The 14,896-nt window shown below is 40.1% G+C and overlaps 1 protein-coding gene across 3 annotated transcripts; it reads left to right on the top strand.

Annotated features, from left to right (window-relative positions):
* Nucleotides 1-766: 766 nt before the first annotated feature.
* Nucleotides 767-14,896, top strand: LOC132577414 (corepressor interacting with RBPJ 1-like). Of its 3 annotated transcripts, none has more exons than XM_060247205.1 (7): nt 767-1,133; nt 2,336-2,407; nt 2,937-3,080; nt 4,788-4,840; nt 8,819-8,899; nt 11,476-11,568; nt 14,328-14,896. In XM_060247205.1, the coding sequence occupies exons 2-7, from the start codon at nt 2,338-2,340 to the stop codon at nt 14,376-14,378; spliced, it is 492 nt and encodes a 163-aa protein (XP_060103188.1). In that variant the 5' UTR covers nt 767-1,133; nt 2,336-2,337; the 3' UTR covers nt 14,379-14,896. The 3 variants fall into 3 exon arrangements, with proteins under 3 accessions (XP_060103188.1, XP_060103180.1, XP_060103196.1); XM_060247197.1 differs by having other exon boundaries at nt 980-1,029; XM_060247213.1 differs by lacking the exon at nt 767-1,133 and adding an exon at nt 1,380-1,603.

Raw genomic sequence — 14,896 nt, 5'->3', positions numbered from 1 at the left:
AGCAAAATTAGGATCCTGCTGCCCATTGTTCCCAAGTCCCCAAGCTCTGGTCATCTGGCTCCCATAAACCGGGCAGGAACACCCAATTCAGTTCTCACAAGAGTCCACATACATAACAATAACCTTTCCAAAGCCAAAGTCCATGCCTTTATTTCCATGAAGATTGGCAGAAATATGTGGCCAGTGCCATCAGATCTCAGCTGATTTATGGCAACCCTAGAGTTTTCAAGGCAAGAGGCATTCAGAGGCAGCTTATAATTGTCCGCCTTTGCGTAGCAGCCCTGGACTTCCTTGGTGGTTTCCCATTTAAGCACTAACCAGGGCCAACCGTGCTTAGCTTCTGAAATCTGACCACATTGAGCTAGCCTGGCCTATGTAGGACAGGGCTGAAATATATACATGAGTGGGGGAAAGTTTACAAAATGACGCTAGACGTTCAAGCAAAAAGTCCACTGGGGTACGTTGCTGTACCACAGTAAATACAAAGTCTTAGGGGTCCGGAAACTAGTTAAAATAAAAACTGTATTCATTATTAATACCAATAACGTGAGGCCAAAAGTTCAAGTAACGCATTGCTAATACTAATGATCTCAGCAAGGAAAGCCAAAAAGCTTTCAAGCTGCGTTTCAAAGGTTTCCGTTTTCTTTTTTCCCTCGTGCAAGAGACTTCAGTGCTATACCAAGCAGGTCTACTCAACGGGGCTTTCTCCCGCGAAAGAGTTCTCAGCACTACGCTGCTAAAATGAGCCCCTGCCTCCTTCGGGGCTGCACCAGGCTCAAGTGGGCGCCAGAGGGAGCGCGGAGGTGGGAGGTGCCAATCCTGTCGGCAGTCGCCTCCCGCCACTTCCCGGATGTCGGCTGCGGCCCTGTCCCGGCAGGCGGCGGCGCTCAGCGTTGTGGTTCCGGGTTCCCGCAACTGTCTCTGTTGGTTTTCGCCGCGGCCGTTAAGTACTCTGCCTGGGAAAACCGGGATTGCCTCTGCTGCCCCCCCCCCCAGCCTTGCCGTGCAAGTCCATGTCCCTCCGCGCTTGTCTGTACAACCCCTGCTTCTTCAGGCGCTGTAGAAATAATAATACGTTGCCTTCGGGGCAGAAACAGGCGAGGAGAATCGCGCCGTAAGAAAGTCTGTGAGAGGTGCTTTGGGCTCGCGTACCGGGGAAAGGGAGGGGGTTTGCATTACATTTTGGGTACTAACGAGGAGTTTTCGTAGCTTAACTTGAGCCGCAACCGAGGTGGCTGCCCGTTACATAGAGTTGTGCTCTGCAGTCAAGAGACCAGAACTACTTGTAATAGCAGTCGCCCCACTTTGCTCCCATTGCGAAGATTACAGTTCATAGCTTTAAGCGTGCAAGGTACAGGTGGTGGGACTTCCTTTTATGGCACACATCTACTCAAGATGGTTTAGTTACAAGCTTGGAGGAGGTGGCTTATTGCACTGTAGTTTGGTCATTTATATGAATTCTAAAATAGTGATTCAGATTAAGGGGTAGCTGACTACCATAATTTAAGTGTCGACCCATAGCATACAATACAGATATTTAATGTGTGTATTAGTATGGTGTTTCTAAGAGGAGACTTTCAACTGCACCATGAGGTGAAATGAGGTCTTTATCAGTATCTAATACGTTACTCAATCTTTGCAGTGACTACTTTTTGTGTTGTAAGCCGCCCTGAGCCCACCTCGGTGGGGTAGGGCAGGATATAAATCGAATAAAATAAAATAAAAATAAATACTTTGTATGGCTCTGCTCAGCTATGTATGGCTTTACTCACTGTGCTGGATTCCTTGTCTGATGAAATGTGCTTAAGAGCACACGAAAGCTTATGTTCTAAATAGAAATTGGTTGGTCTTAAAGGTGCAACCTGACTCCTGCTTTGTAAAACTTCTTCAGACCAACACGGCTGCCCGCTTGGATCCATCTACTTTGGCTTTTAGTTTGTGTTTATGTAGTGGGGAATTTCAAGATTCAGAAGACAAACTTGAATTTCTTAAAGTATTATGATAACATGTACCTCCTATATTTGCTTAGTTGAATTGCACACAGATAAAAACTAAGTTAAGGAACTAGGGTTGAGCTTGGTGCTGTGTGGATTGACTTGTTAGAATGAAAAGCTCTATTTACTGATGTAGAAATTGCATCTGCAATCATTTTATAGCTACGAAATGTTATATAACCTTATATTTATGAACTAGTTACATTTATTTGTCAGTGTTGCTATCTGAGTGCAATTCTGTATCACATAATGTTCCAGCCACTGGTGCTTGGCTGGGTAGTTTTCTCGTCATTCATGAAAAATGATTTTGACAATGGTGATGGTCTCTCTGTGTTTAATAGATATGGATGACAGGCATGAAGAGAAATGTGGAACACTATGTGCTACCTCACAAGAAAAAACAAAAGTCAGAGGTAGGATTAATCACTGAGTTTGTGATAAGTAGGTTCTAAAGAGCATGCTGCAGTTTTATGGTCCTGCATTGTGGTTTGGTTCTAGCTTAGGCTCAGGTTCATTTGTATGGACATTCTGTAAGTTGATTTGTGTGGGTGAACAAGTCTTCCAGATACTTCTAAATTTTTAGCATGCACATTTCAGTGGAGGCTTCTTGAAATTTTTGAGAGCATTTTGAACCACAATTTGCGTTAGATGTGCTCATGAGCAATCTCATTCTCTGATCAACTAAATGTCAATTTGCATTGTTTATGGCAGGTAACAAATTGTAACATGAGTTGTTTTCATTGTTTAGAATTGCTTCAGCAGCAGAGAATCAAAGAAGAAAGTGCCGAAATTATTTAATATGTATTAATTTATCATTTATCTTATAAATTCTTTCTCTAATTAACCTGCATAAAAATTGCAATAAAATTTTTAAAAACAAACATCTGTAAAAAATATAACTAAGATCCTAATCCTTCATTCCTTACTTATTCATTCTTCAAGAGAGAGAGAAAAGGAAACGGAAACGCAGCAGAAGCAGGTCGTCATCCGTTTCCTCCACCACGTCATCCAATTCTTCTACATCTTCCTCTTCAAGTTCTTCAAGGTCCTCTGCTTCACATAACAGAAGCAGTTCTAGTAGTAGAGGTAAGATTGTGCTGTACTGAGCTATTCTTTTTTTGTAAGTGTTTTACCATCATTCAGCAAATACAGACAACTGCCAAACCAAGTATAAACAGTTACCTGGATTGCTAGGAAGTTGTGCAGTTGTCCTGTTTGGTGTTTCAGGTGTTGCATGTCTACAGTACAGCTGCTTGGATGGAGCTGGCCTGATGTTGAAATGAGCCCTGGGTTCATAGAGTTCTTGCATTCTTAAGGAACAGCTGCATTGGGCTAAACATGTATGTTCCAGTTCTGAAATTAATTGACATTATTATTATTTGTTTGTATCTAAATACATATGCTGTGCACTGGGATTTTTTGTTTATGAGTAACTCATCACAGCTGCCTTTTATATTGAAGCAGGAGTCTCCATCTTTCTGATATGATACACCAAATATCTTTAATCATGGAATAATCATTCCTGTAAATCACAGAAAGGCTGTGATTGTTTTTTATGGTTCTAAAGAGAAATTTGTGCCTGGGCCCGACTCTTAACCCAGGTGACAAAGGACCTGTTGTGCAGCCCAACCTCCCTCTTTCCCAATCATGCACACAGTGTAACATGAACAGTTGCATAGAGGTCTATGTATGTCATAATCTGGTTTACAGAATTATTCTTCCTTTAAAATGAAGCAGAAAGTTTGTGGGAACTAGGCGTTGCATGCCTACCAAACACATTACATTATGGCCCTGTGTTTGGGAATGGACATACACCAGTACTACTGCACAAAGATTGTGATTGCATGAGGACTGTCAAGTGTCTGAAGTTTATCCTAGTTGGCAGATATAGATTATTGTGAGGTTTTGCCAAGTAACACTCAGATAGACTTCGACTGTAGATGCATAGGAAAGATTTATTGATTTGTTACAAGAGTGCACTTCACTCTTTTGGAAGCTTTGCCTGAAGTGAGAGTCACCAGCATCAGTACAATTTAAAAAAAAAGGTAAAGGTAGTCCCCTGTGCAAGGACCAGCCGTTTCTGACTCTGGAGTGACGTCGCATCACGACGTTTTCATGGAAAACTTTTTACAGGGTGGTTTGCCATCGCCTTCCCCAGTCATCTACACTTCCCCCCCCCCCCCAGCAAGCTGGGTACTCATTTTACCGTCCTCAGAAGGATGGAAGGCTGAGTCAACCTTGAGCTAGCTACCTGAACCCAGCTTAAGCCGGGATCGAACTCAGGTCATGAGCAGAGAGTTTGGACTGAAATACTGCAGCTTTACTACTCTGCGCCACAGGGCTGCTGTCAGTATCATTAAGTAATGAGTTCTCAGCCTGAGAAATGAAAGCTATTCTCGGCCAAACCCAGATGCATTCCAAACACAGAGATGTAAGTGCTCCATACATAGTGAATACAGACAGACATGGCAGGATGCAGAACATGGATCCTGACATTATACATGTGTATAGGTGTCGGTCTGTGGACATAGCGTAAAAGGAGAAAAAATAATAAAACTGGAGCATCTTTGTGAAGCTCAAATATATACAAGGTGTGCATAATGACTGTTCACGCAGCAGTAAGTGATTTCTGGTCCATTGTAAATCTGATAGTCTTTGAGACATATATACAGGTGTGCATGTTTGTTGTAAAAGACTAACATGGCTCTCCTTTGAATATTACTGTTCATCTTGGCCTTTGTAAACTCTTATTGTGAACCCCCTAACATATGTTTTTCCCCAAAAAAACTTTAGATTCTCCAAAATCAAAATCAAAGAAGAGAAAAAAGGAAAAACATAACAAAAAGGTAAAACTAAATTTAATATAGGAATCAAGGGATAATCCATGCATATATAGGCTGCATTTTTTGTAAATGAAAGGATGTCATGTATGCATTTTACTACATACCATGAATCTGATGGGGTTATTTTAGTATTTATTCAAGGATTCAGGCATAATATGAGATCCACTCAAGCAAGACAGTTACTGTGGTGTCCTGACCAACTTCCTCTTAGCAATTTCACTGGTTGTACATATGATAGCCTTACATGGGATAGTTTCTCTTCTTTTTCTCTCTTCAAACTTCCCCTCATGACTGGAATGAGTTCCAGTGTCATGTGAGAACTGCTGATTTGTTGATGACCTGTGCTGGAAATGAATGGCTCATTATTCATTCAAATAAGAACCTGAAGATCTAAATGTATAGGCCTATTAATTTTGTTAATTAAATTAAAAACATTAAATATTGACAAATATACAAAAATATACATATATTTATTGCAAAGTAGATTAAAAACTGATATTGGCCCTAATGATAACCTGAATTAACAATCAAATTGTACAGTGATAACTAAAAATAACGTTATTGACCTTGACCATATGCATTCTGGCCCATTGGCTTACCTCAGTGGTCAAACAAATGATATTACAGAATAGCTTCTGACATGCAGCAGTCATTTCTTATAAATTGACCAAGATGAAATTTTTCTGAGGGAGAAAAAAAACCAGAACAAATTATTAATTACTTATTAGAAATAATAAAATGAAGAACATATGCCAAAATATATGTTTTAAGTTACTTATTAATGATTGTGGTATATGACCAAAGGCGAAGATACTAATGAAAGCCCTCATTCTTTAGGTCAAGTACACTCACCTATAATAATGGTTCAATTGTGTACCTAAAATTTTTAAATATATTCTTATAACAATTTTAAAGACCTAATAAGATACGGAAAAATAAAACAGATTAATATATCATATAAATTAAAATTACCTTTCTTGCTTGGTCAGCCAGCAGCCAATAGTGATGTAATAGAAGGATCCTGGCCCTTTTATGCTAGGCCACCAGGATGATGCAATCTGAATGAAAAAAAAAACAGACCCTTGTGTGTGTGTGTGTGTGTGTGTGACCAACCACGGAATACAGGAGGAGAGAAGTGGGGGGTAGAAATTACCCAAATTCAAATGTGTTGGAGAATACAAGTATTACAACACGTTATTGATTACTATAAGGACACTAATTTGTCAAAAATATAGCCAGTCAATCTCTCATTTAGGCCATGTGGGGACAGAATGTTCGAAGTAAAAATCCAGTAAGTTTCTCTCGCTCTCAGATGCTGAAGTAGTTGTAGACTGGAAGCTTGGATCTTTTCCAGTACGAAGAAGTGCAGCTGTTTTTCTGTCTATCCTAAGGCCAAGAAATGTTCAACAAGCAGAGTGTGCCATTTTTAAAGTCTAATGCAACTTCTGAGTTTGCAGATCCGTTTTTTATAACTCTAGTCATGAAGCCTACATATATCATATCAGATTGCAAGGACATTGGATTCTGTAGATCACAGATTTGGAATTACAACTAGCAAAAGTTTTTATCAAGTACCTCTTCTCTTTAGATGAGTCTGCTACAAGGGTATCTGCTCAACGTCCACTAGCAGTGATGTTCCAGGTTGTTGCCTCAGTTGCTTGCATCCTATCCAACTTATTTATTGTATTACCTACAGAAGTTCACAATGTTCTTGAGGCTTCCATAGATCAGATTACTGCGAATCCTTTTCAGCTGCCTTTGAAGATGGCTTGGAAACCTCAAGAGGCAGTGGTAGAGCATCTGCTTGGCTTGCAGGAGGATCAGTCTCTGGTGTTTCCAGCTAAAGGATCAGGTCATAGGTGGTGTGAAAGACCTCGAGAGCCTGGAGAGCTGCTTTTCGTCTGTGTAGACAGTACTGACCTTGATTGACCAAAGGCAACTACATCCATTCATATATTTAATGTTAATTTAAAAAACAACAACACTATTACCCTTTTGAGAGCCGGTGTTGTGTAGTGATTTAGAGTATTGGACTAGTGTCTGGGAGACCCAAGTTCAGATCCCCACTCATGCCATGGAAGCTTGCTGGATGACCTTGAGCTGGTCACACTGTCTCAGTCTGACCTACCTCATAGGGTTGTTGTGGGGATAAAATAGAGGAGAGGAGAATTATGTAAACTGCTTTGGGCCCCATTGAGAGGCAGGGTATAAATGAATTAAATGAATAAAAAAGTGATTGAGAATTCTATAGTCCCAGTACTGTAGCTGAGGGTTTTATGGGGCCTGGCCTCAGTGAGTTCCTAACTCCCATCTTGTGCCAATTACATTGGCTGCAAGCATGCTTCCAGGCCTGTAACAAAGTGCAGGTGTTTCAGGTGGGTGGGCATGTTGGTCTGCAATACAAGAGCAAGATTCAAGTCCAGAAGCATCGTTAAGACCAACAAGATATAAGCTTTTGAGAGTCAAAGCTCTCCATATTGGATACCATCACTGCCCTGTTCATAGCAGCTTGAGCTCTGAAATTAGCCAGGTAACTTTTACCATGCAAAACCTGGTTGGGGAAATCCAATAGGTGGGAATCCACATGAGCATTTTCTCAGCAGCCACTTCTTCCTGCGGAACACTCTCTTCCCTTTGCTGCAAACTGATCCTTCCTTAAAGGTTTTCTGTCCAGTTGAAAACTGATTCCAGAAAGCCTTTTCTTGGCTAAATTTTCTTGTGTACCTTTAAGCGTTTTAGTGGATGCTGCTTGTTGTTTGTTTATATTGATCTTGCGTGGTTATTAAAATGATTCCTAAACTGCCTTGAGTATCTATCAATATAGAAAGGAAGGGTAAGGTTATAGAGCGGGCTGTGGCGACTCAGTTACAAGGGTTCCTGGATGACACTTCTGCACTGGATCCATTCCAGTCTGGCTTTCGTCCAGGTCATGGGATGGAGACAGTTCTGGTTGCCCTCATGGATGACCTCCTGCGACATCCAGATCGAGGTGGCTCAGCGGTGCTGTTGTTGTTAGATCTTTCAGCTGCATTTGACACGGTTGACCACCAGCTACTGTCTAGCCACCTCGCCGACGTGGGGATTCAGGGGTCTGCCTTTCAATGGCTGGCCTCTTTCCCCCAAGTCGGGGACAAAGCGTGGTGATAGGGGAAGAATCGTCCCGGAGACACCCACTCATATGTGGTGTGCCGCAAGGGGCAGTTCTGTCCCCAATGTTATTTAACATCTACATTAACACCCTTGCCTAGATTGTCAAGAAGTGTAGGCTGGGGTGTCACAGCTAGTGCAGAATGCTGCATCACGGTTATTAATGGGACTCCCAAGATGGGAGCACATTCAACCAATGCCAAAAGAGCTGCACTGGCTGCCTATTGTGTTCTGAGTCCGTTTCAAAGTGCTGGTATTGACCTTTAAAGCCCTGTATGACCGAGGACCTGTCTATCTAAGGGACCGCCTTTCCCCATATGTTCCCCAGAGAGCACTGCGTTTAGGAACTAAATATCTATTGTCCATCCCCAGACCAAGGGAGGCCAGACTGGGCGGTACAGGGACCAGGGCCTTCTCAGTGGCAGCACCAATGCTGTGGAATGCACTCCCTGAGGCCATAAGAGCTCTGCGGGATCTTTCCCAATTCCGCAGAGCTTGTAAAACTGAACTTTTTAAACAGGCCTATAACAGCTAGGGGAGAAGGCTGCCGCTTTTATGCTACTGGGCAACTCCACCAGAAGGACCACCAACAGATAAATTGTGTACTCTGTATAGCACCAATACTTTGTTTTAAATTGTTTTAAATTATAATTGACTGTCTTATTGTTTTATATTTGAAATGGAGATGTTGGTTTTTATATGATTGTTAGCCGCCCTTAGTCTGTTTGGAATGGGCGGGATATAAATGGAAAGTAAATAAATAAATAAGGATATAAATAATCTTTATAAGAAAATGTTATTGATATTTTTATTTTACTTTTAATATATTTTTAGAAGAGGAAAAAAGATAAGTTGAAGAAAAAGAAGGAAAAGAAAAAAAAGAAAGAAAAGTCAGGACCAGTACAACTTTCTAAGGTGGGTCCATGTTGGAATGGGTAACAATGTTTTCAGTCTTTTTCCTTCACAGAACTAGACTGGTCCTTCTAAGGTCCTTGAAATGAAATATACACAGGGCTAAAGAAGTGAGGGATGCTTTTGTTTTCTCAAACAGGTGTCTTGTGGCCTGTTTAATGCGAATGTATTCTAGCATAAGCTTTTGAGGACTAGATTCCACGTTTTCAGAGGCTATGAGCAGATTCTCACTTGATTGTCATTTTATATAGAGAGGTATCTCACTATACATTGTATACAATATGTAATTACACAGAGTGAACTTCAGGAGGAAGAAATTTTCTTGCAGAATCAATTTGTGTTTTCAAAATGACATTGACCAGTTTGATGATATATACTAGTATAGTCGCTGGCACTGAAAACTCTTGAGTGCATTATGGGACTGAAGGCTGCAAGAATCTACAAGTCCTTCCAGTGTAAAACTCTAGAGCAGGGGTGTCAAACTCATTTGTTAGGAGGGCCGGATCTGACACAAATGGGACTTTGTGGGGCCGGGCCATGAGTGTCATAAAATATGTAAGGTAGTAGAGATATAAACTTTATAACAGACACAGACAAACCCAATTAAAGATATTTTTTAAAACTTAAAATACAAACATGCTTAATACTCTTCCAGTGGTTTAAATTGGAAAGGTGGGGGACTAGTGGAATTTGACAAAGCAGTTTTTAAAATAAAACATCAAGAAAAAGCACAAGGCTCTGACTCTGTGGAAACAATGAAATGGCATTGTAAACTTCTGCCCACCAGTCTGCTCAAATTGGCAAAGCCTTTCTAGTATAATATCACCTTTGGCTGTGGGTTTCCACATTAGAGTACTCACTAGGTTAGGTCCATTCAAGAGAGATAAGCTGGCTGAAAGCATCAACCCTTGTTTGCAAGGACACAACTCCAGGAAGCATGAGTTTCAGCTAGCTATAGGAAAGCCGAAAATGTAACTATCTCCACTCATTTGAAACCATTGCAGAATACAGACAAAGCTGCAAGGAAAATGTGGAATGGATCTTAAAATCCACCCCACGTTTTCCTTGCAGCAGCCAGCAAAGAAAGGCAGGAAGAACCTGGGACTCAGCCTGCAAGCTTCAAAGGGTGCTTTAAAGACCCTTTGAAGCTCCCAGGCTGACACTGAAAGAGTCTCAGCCTGGAAGCTTCAAAGAGCCTGGGAGCTGTAAGAGCCTGGGAGCTTCAAAGGGTAAGGACAGGAGGAGTGGAGGTGGGGAGAGTCATGCGAGCCTGATCAAAGCCTTGGGCCAAATTCGGCCCATGGGCTAGGTGTTCGACACCCCTGCTTTGCATGTCTGCAGCTGGTACCAAAGTACCACAGGGGTTCTTGGTTTTTTAGCCTGCTGAGATTAATTATAATCCTATACTATAGAAATTGTTTTTAATTGTACCATTTATGGTATAAATCCATTTTATTGGATCTAGCTATTAAAACTCATTAGCATTACTAAATTGTTGATTATTCTGCTTTAACTACTCACTGTTTTCTTTTTAATATATATGAACGTATTGTTATTAGTCTACTTTTACACAGAGGCTCCCATAAGAATGGAAGAGCAACTGTGCTGAATTATACCAATGTTACATCTAGTCCAGCATCCTGTTTCACCCAACAGCCAATCAAATGTCCCTAGAAGGCCTGCAAACAGGGCACAGAGGTCAAACCCCTTCCCTGTTGCCACCCAGCATTGGTATTCAGAGGATTATTCTCTCTGGAAATAAAGATTCCATTTAGTCATTGTGACTAATAACTGTTGATAGATTTATCCCTCCACTAATTTGTCTAACAGTGCAATGTTGTGCAGAGTTACTCCAGTCTAAATCCAAGAGTGTTATGAAACTGACCATTATGTTTTCCAAGCAGAATTTAAGATTGAGTTGTTAATGTCTAGAAAATGCCAGCATGGACGAATGTACAGTGAATGAAACTGAGTCAAAAAGAACAGAAAACCAGAAACTAAGCTGATTTAAGTTAGCAATAGAAATACTGTTCCTATGGAAACAGCCTGTCAAAAATAGAGGGAAGATTTTTAGACACTACTGTATTAAAACATTATGATAGCTTCCTCTCTCAAAGCAAATTTCAGAGAAGAAAAAAATTAAATGGTTAATACAATTGGGCATGAATATTATGAATATTTCTTTTCTACTTTGTTTTTGAAATGATCCAAAACTACTACTGTCACATTTTAGAAAATATTAAATTTGCTAGAGTTTTTGATAGGAGCCTGCTGAACAGCTCTTGGTGCTACAGAACTGCTGAAGCTAAACATGCATGCACCTGATTGTTAACCAGGAATGACAATTACTAGGGCAGCAGCTGAGCCCCCACTGCTGCCTGCTTTTTTGCCAGTACACCCACATAATCAGCATGGTTCTATTCCACATATCTCTGCATTATGCTGCCATGGGGATTATTTGCTATTCTAAGCAGTTTATAGACACAACTGCACTATAAATAGGCCAGATGAGTTTTTGGAAAACAAATGGTTAATATTAGTGATTTAAATGATGCACACTCATTTTATTATTATTCTAGTACTTAAAAGATAAAAAGAAGAATCAAAACTACAGTATGATCACAGGAAAGAAAATTAAGATGAAAATAAAGAAGAGTAAAAAGGATAAAGAGGTAATATTTCTAAAAGGATTATGTTACTAACCAAAAGAGGTATCTATATTTATTTATTTTAAAATTAATTTAGGAAAACAGTGGGTACAGAAAAGGGAGAGGGGGGAAAAGAAATTGCATTTCTCAAAGACATGCATATAGTACAAAATGTATAGGACAGAGAATATTTTCCATTTCATCCCTTTCATTATAATTTTAAGGTATTATCTATAAAATACAATAGTTCTTATTTCTTTTGGCATACAATGGTATTTATTATTTAAGTTTTAAGTTTCAAACTTCCTAATTAATCTGTTTTTAATACAACATTAGTTTTATCATTACTGTATATTCAATATAACATTTTTGCCAATTCTACATATTCATTAGAACCTTTAATACATAAATAGTATATCAAGGTGTTTAAAAAGATCTAATATATATCTCATATTTGAGGTATTACATTTGGAGCGGATTTTAATTCTACTTCTATTTAATTTGTATATGATATCTTCTCACTTTGTCTCCTGCTAACGTACAACATCTCTCCTCAAATTTTGTAGTAGGCCTGTTTCTCAGATAGGCTGTTAATTTTGCCATTGCTACATATTCATCAACTTTATTTTCCAGTTCTTCTAAATGTGGACAGATGTCTAGTTTCCATTTTGCTGTGTAAATAGTTCTAGGTGCTGTCACCATGTATTTGAATATTTTTTGTAAAGTTTTTGGTAATTTGTTAGGCAGCACACCTAATAGCATACTCTTGGTTTCCATTGGGAATTTCAACTTTAATATGTTCTGCATTTTTCAGTGTATTTCTGCCCAATGTCTTTGTGCTTTTTTGTAAGTCCACATATGAAAGAAGATTCCATCTATGACATTCCCAGCATTTTCCTTTATAGTTTTTGTGTGCTTTCTCAATGTCCTTTGGAGTTACAAACACCTGAAAAACATTTTGTACGAGTTTTCTCTTTAAATGCCTTCCAGGGAAGGCAAAGAGCAAAATGCCTTCTCTCTCTTCCTTCCCTCCCCATGTTTCCCTGCCACAACAGGGCAGCTCCGGGAGGGAAGGGAAGGCATGTTGACATAATTTCCCTTCCCTAGTCAACCAGTCATGGTAAGGCAGCAGGAAGGGAAGGCATGCCTTCACTCTCTTCCTTCCCTCCATGAGTTCCCCTGCCGCAGTGGGGCAGCTCAGGGAGGAAGGAAAGTCAGCAGGGCAGTCCTGATCGGCAGGGCAGTCCTCCAATCAGCTTATTGGTTTACATGAGAGGAAGCTATTTCAGCCCTCGATTTCACCCCCCGGAGAGGGAGGAGCAAAATTAATAATATGCTATTAGCCACAGCATATTGTTGGAACTGTCTGGGGCAGTGATGCTCTATATTCTTGGTGCTTGGGGGGGGCAAAGTGGGAGGGCTTCTAGCCCCACTTGTGAGCCTCCTGATGGCACTTGGGGTTTTTTTTGGCCACTGTGTGACACAGAGTGTTGGACTGGATGAGCCACTGGCCTGATCCAACATGGCTTCTCTTGTGTTCTTATGTTCTGAAGGAAGGAAGGATGGATTAATATGCTATTAATAATAATAATATGCTATTAGCCACAGCATATTGTTGGAACTGTCTGAGGCAGTGATGCTCTGTATTCTTGGTGCTTGGGGAGGGGCAAAGTGGGAAGGCTTCTAGCCCCACTTGTGAACCTCCTGATGGCACTTGGGTGGGGTTTTTTTGGCCACTGTGTGACACAGAGTGTTGGACTGGATGGGCCATTGGCCTAATCCAACAGGCCAATGTTCTTATGTTCTTAAAATGGCTGCAAGGCAGACATTTAAATCTAACAGCTGACTGGCAGCTCCACCTGTCAGCTGTTAGTTTTAACTGGCTGGCAGCTGGGTTTTGGTATAGCTGAATGAGCCCAGATAAAAGTCAAATAAAATTGACTTTTTTTTCAGGCTCAGCTAATCTTTATTTGGATACATAATACCCAAAAATACCAATAAGATATTTTTCAGGTATTTATTTATTTGGCTTGGTTTATGCCAAATGCACACCCCTACCTGGAGAGCCACTGCCAGTCTGTGTAGACAGTACTGTCCCTGATGGACCAGTGGTCTGATTCAGTATAAGGCAACCTCATTAGTGTGTGCATATGTGAGTGAACTGACTGGATATGTCTTTTCATGGCATGGTGAACTGGGCCACCAGTTGTTAGGTAGTTGTCCTTAACTACAGCTAGATTAGGGCAATAGTTTTCTCATGATGTCTTGTAGCTTTGTAAAAAAACCAACAACAACCCTCTTGTATCTCAAAGCCCACTGTCTAAGACTTCAACATACAGGTTTTGTTCTAAATTTTCAGTCCTAGTACTAAAATGTTGCAAGACGTCGGTTACTATACTCTACAGGGTCTGTTTAAATTCAATAGAACTTTAAACAGCCCATGTACAAAACTGATGTGGTGCAGTCTAATTCTAATTGTGTCTACTCAGAAAGAAGTCTTTATGAATTCAGTAGGATCTAAGGTTAAGTGTGCACAGGACTGCAGCTTTAATCTCTTGGGTATTTTGTAAGTCCATACACATCACATAAACATTTAACACCCCAGTTTTATAAGCATGAATTCATATAATCTGCAGAAAGTAAGCCTTAAAATTGCTAGGACACTCTGAACATAGAACCAAGCTGCAAATTAGATTATGAATGCTTTAAACTGGTTTGGGTGGAAGTAAAGTGTATGACATTTTTAAGGTGTGTTTTGTAATAACTGGGTTTCTGATTTGTAGCGTGACCGAAACCGTGCTGAACTCCTTGATTTCCTGAACTCTGCTTTGTAGTGAATATGCTACTAAGCAAGGACCAGTAAGTCTTTCAACTCATTTGGTGATCCTGCTTCCCAAAGCACCAAATATAAGCTCAGAGTGAGAGCTAGAAGAACCCAATGTGCGACAAGCTGAAGCTGTCTTGCTGGGAAGATAACTGGTACCTCCTTCACAACAGGCAAAGTAAAGAATCTGACAATTTGTCAAGAGCCATATTGCTACTTCTGAGGGCCTCCAAAAATTCTCTCTGGTGACTGCTTAAAAATTGTATGGTATTGAAAATTCTCTAAAGTGAGATGACATTGTTGTATTTTGGCATGCTGTGCATATCCCAGACAGCATATACAATTTTACCATCAGTTGTCCTTTGTCATTTTTCATGTTAAAGCTGAGTGCTTAAAAAAAAGCTGTTTAAAAAGAAGCCTATCTGTGTATAGATATTTTAGTATTAAGTATATTTGTTGTAATGAGCAAAGCATATTTCTATCTCATGTTTACTCCAGAGAAACTAATACAACAATACTTAAATCATT

The sequence above is a fragment of the Heteronotia binoei genome, chromosome 1, assembly GCF_032191835.1.
Source record: "Heteronotia binoei isolate CCM8104 ecotype False Entrance Well chromosome 1, APGP_CSIRO_Hbin_v1, whole genome shotgun sequence".
Lineage (NCBI taxonomy): Eukaryota > Metazoa > Chordata > Lepidosauria > Squamata > Gekkonidae > Heteronotia > Heteronotia binoei.
Note: the sequence above shows the minus strand (reverse complement) of the source record. Positions and strands in the feature narration are given on the sequence as shown.